We start from the raw sequence: 3302 nt of genomic DNA on the forward strand, positions 1-3302 counted from the left end.
GCCTCCTGCCCATAGCTTGTGTTTGAGCGACAGTGTATTTTTTTTTTTTTACAGACACAGCCAGTCTTGACTTAAAGCCTTAGTGATGGAGAAACCACTGCCGCCAATTGTGCTTTAGGCACAATTTTGAACAGTAAGGGGACTGATCTCTAGCCTGAATTTCTCTAGCTTTAGTTTCCAGACATTGGTTCGTCTTATGTCTTTGCCTGCTAGATGAAACAGCCTCTGCCCTCAGAAATCTCTTCCACAGGTAGGTACTTATGGACGGTGAGCAAATCATTCTCTTATCCTTACGAGAGGAAAGTCTTCTGGGGGGGGGGGGCGAAGAGGCCTGGCGTTCTCAGGGCCATCTCGGCCTCCTTTCGTACTCACCCCAGCCCACCAGGCAGAGCTTGAGAATGAAGTGCTCCACGTAGGTGTTGAAGACCTCCACCACCAGCCTGTAGAGATTGTAGCCCTCAATGCCCATCCAGGTCAGGCAGCACAGCAGAGAGAGGTGCAGGAACATGCCGCTGGCTTTGCAGGCTGCCTCGCTGCCGATGTAGGCCAAGTGCTCAGTGATGAGGAAGCTCACGTCCAGCAGGAAGATGGCCCCCAGCAGGTTCATGTGAATGTAGATGTTTACGGTGCCGTCTCTGTGCTTCCTCCTGGGAAAGGGAGAGGAAGAGATTTCATTCCTGCTCCTGTCTGGGAGTCCCAGACCCAGCACCCACAAAACCCCACGATGGGGTCCCAGTGCTTTGATTCAAGCAGCTCACCCTAACCAGAGACACACAAGAGATCTGTGTCTTAACAACAGGAGATTGTGAGCCCAGTGCCTATTCCACATGTGCATGGCCAGCTGATGGCTGTGATGGGTGAACACGCTGAGCCACCGGTAACTGCAACAGGTGAGCGATCCTGGTCCCCTTGTTCCACTGGGAAGCTACATCTCTGCTGGCCTTTGAACCATGTGTGCAGGCGACAGGTTTGGCCATTGCGTACAGCCTAATTTCTCAAAGGAAGCCTCTTTTAGCCTGCGTCAGCCCCTTGTTAAGGCACTGCTAAAGATCTGTGCGTGCCCACGCTCGCTGCATTAGTGCAAAAGACCAAGATGGCGGTTAAGATTATTAAACATGATAGGTGGTTCTGGGGGCCCATCTGGAGACCCCATAAAGGGGTCTGGTTTCTAGGGGTGGGTGCTCAGCACTTCCTGGATATCAGGCCCCTTTCAGGCATCTCACGTTGGGCCCCCAGAATCACCAGTCCCTTTAGAAAATCTTGGCCAATCTGTGTGTAATGGCAGCTGAGGGGGATGCTGCCTGCATGGGGTAGCGAACTGGTCAGCATGAGCACGAGTTACAGGCTGCTAGCTAATCCCCCGCCCCGAACCATAGTACTGTACCTGAAGCAGCAGAAGAAGAAGATGGTGAAGAGGGAAGCCACAGCTGAGACAATGCAGCCAATGTAGGTGATAATCGTCAGGTACTCCTTGTGGATGTAATCTATCTCTGGAGAGGACATCTGAGAATGGAGAGGACAGGGGAGGTGTTAGAGCCATGCTGGGCAAGAGCTGAGAGCTTTACCCATCACTGTGGAGACCATGCAGTGAGGATGCAGAGAGCTCGAGTGGGAGCTGGTACCCGGTACCCACCATCAGCACAGCAAAATAGGTGAGGTGGTTGCAACGGCAGACTGTCTGGTTATTACCCGTCTCTGTTTCACAGCCATCACTTTTCCAGCTGCCTTGGCCAGCTGCAAAGAGAAAAGCAGTTTCCTGTTGAAGGTGGGAGGTTTCACACACTCAGCCCAAGTCAATGTTCACAGAAAGTCTTTGACCCACGGTGTCTGCAAGCAGGTGAGAATGAGAGAGTGCTTTGCAATGGGGCCCAGTGACTCCCATACAGACCACATGGCAGCACTGCTATACTGGGGACCCTTCGAACCCAAAATCACTCCCACCCATATCTGCGTGGAGAGCAGGGCCTGGGACAGATTCTTTGGGATATCCATGAGGGAACCGCCTGAGATCTAGCCTTCCACGGAGATCTATGGGCTGTCCCCCTGGCATTAGAGGAATGGCAGGATTCACAGATAAGGGGAAGCTGTCAAATCAAGCCCCGTTGAGGCTGAAAAGGAGAAGTCACAGGGAGCCGGAGTGAGTGACACAGATTGGAGAAGGACAGAGTGAAAACCAATCAGCGTCTCCTGATGGAAAAGGGATGGATGTATCCAGCCACTGACCATGCGCTGGGCCAATCCCACTCCTATTGAAGTAAACGGGAGTCTTTCCATCCACTCCAATGGGAGTTGGACTTGCCCCAGAGTTTGTCTCTACAAGAGTTAAAATACCAAGGACAGTCCAGTCCCATGCTTCAGGTTGTAAAGTGACTGATGCTCACTCCCTTCCTTGGGCAGCTAGGCTAGGGGTCTGGTTCCCACCTGCCCCGCACCTTGAGTCCTCACACCTGTGCAAAGCTAGCATAAGGTGCTGTCAAATCGGGAGGGTAGCACTGGACTCCCCCACTGCACAGGTGTCAGTCACAGCCTGCTCTCTCTCAGATACTCACGGCTGGAGTTCACGTCCCAGAACACGCACTGTGGAGTCACGTTCCTCTGAAAGGACAAGAACATGGGTGGTGATGCATGAGCCTCTCTGGGTTATTCACGGGGCAGGCGAGTTTGGCTGAGGGGCAGATCAAGGGGCAGATGGGGCAGGAGGAGAAAAGAAACTCTGGCCCTTGTCATGTGACTGGGGCCAGGAAACAAAGATCATTCTCTCCCCAGCAGTCCAGTCTGTCACCTCCTTTTTCAACAGGGAGGCTGCTCCCAGCAACAGCCTATCGGGGCAGGGAAAGATCAAAGACACCGGCTGTGCCGTCTCTCTGGAAGTGGCTAGTTGGCCTGAGCTACGTGTTTTGGAAGGGCATCCCCTAGAGAGGATGGGGCGACAGAGCCGAGGCAGAAGCTGAGTTGGCAGGGTCTCAGCCCCCGCCCCCTCCCCCCACCCTGGACAGACTGATTGGAATGGGGCCGTTTCTCACACCTACCGGTAGCTGGACATGAAAGAATTTGAGGACCACGTCCTGTGGGAGGCCCGATACGGAGGTGTTCCCCACGGTGATGCCAATCACCTTTTCACCGAGCACCCTGCTGCTGTTCTGGTCCTGAAAGAGATGGAAAGCCCGTGATGCCAGCGTGGGAGAGTGACAGCTGCCGGGCACCATGCTGCTATAAACCCCCCGGAGATCTCAGACCCAGAGAGCTTCCTTGTCTCCTTCCTCAGCAGACAACACAGGCCCAAGGAGGGTCTGCGCACACAG

The 3302-nt window shown here is 54.0% G+C and overlaps 1 protein-coding gene across 1 annotated transcript; it reads right to left on the reverse strand.

Moving 5' to 3' along the window:
- Positions 1-372: 372 nt before the first annotated feature.
- LOC112120271 (adhesion G-protein coupled receptor G1) lies at positions 373-3206 on the reverse strand (the record flags this gene model as incomplete). The annotated part of the gene is made up of 5 exons (XM_026661439.1): positions 3030-3206; positions 2550-2595; positions 1634-1734; positions 1385-1503; positions 373-647 (listed from the first exon to the last, which is right to left on the reverse strand). Coding segments are annotated over exons 1-5 (718 nt in total), but the record flags the coding sequence as incomplete, so codon positions are not given.
- Positions 3207-3302: the final 96 nt, after the last annotated feature.

This window comes from Terrapene carolina, unplaced genomic scaffold (assembly GCF_002925995.2).
Source record: "Terrapene carolina triunguis isolate 2854851 unplaced genomic scaffold, T_m_triunguis-2.0 Scaffold4201, whole genome shotgun sequence".
Taxonomy (NCBI): domain Eukaryota; kingdom Metazoa; phylum Chordata; order Testudines; family Emydidae; genus Terrapene; species Terrapene triunguis.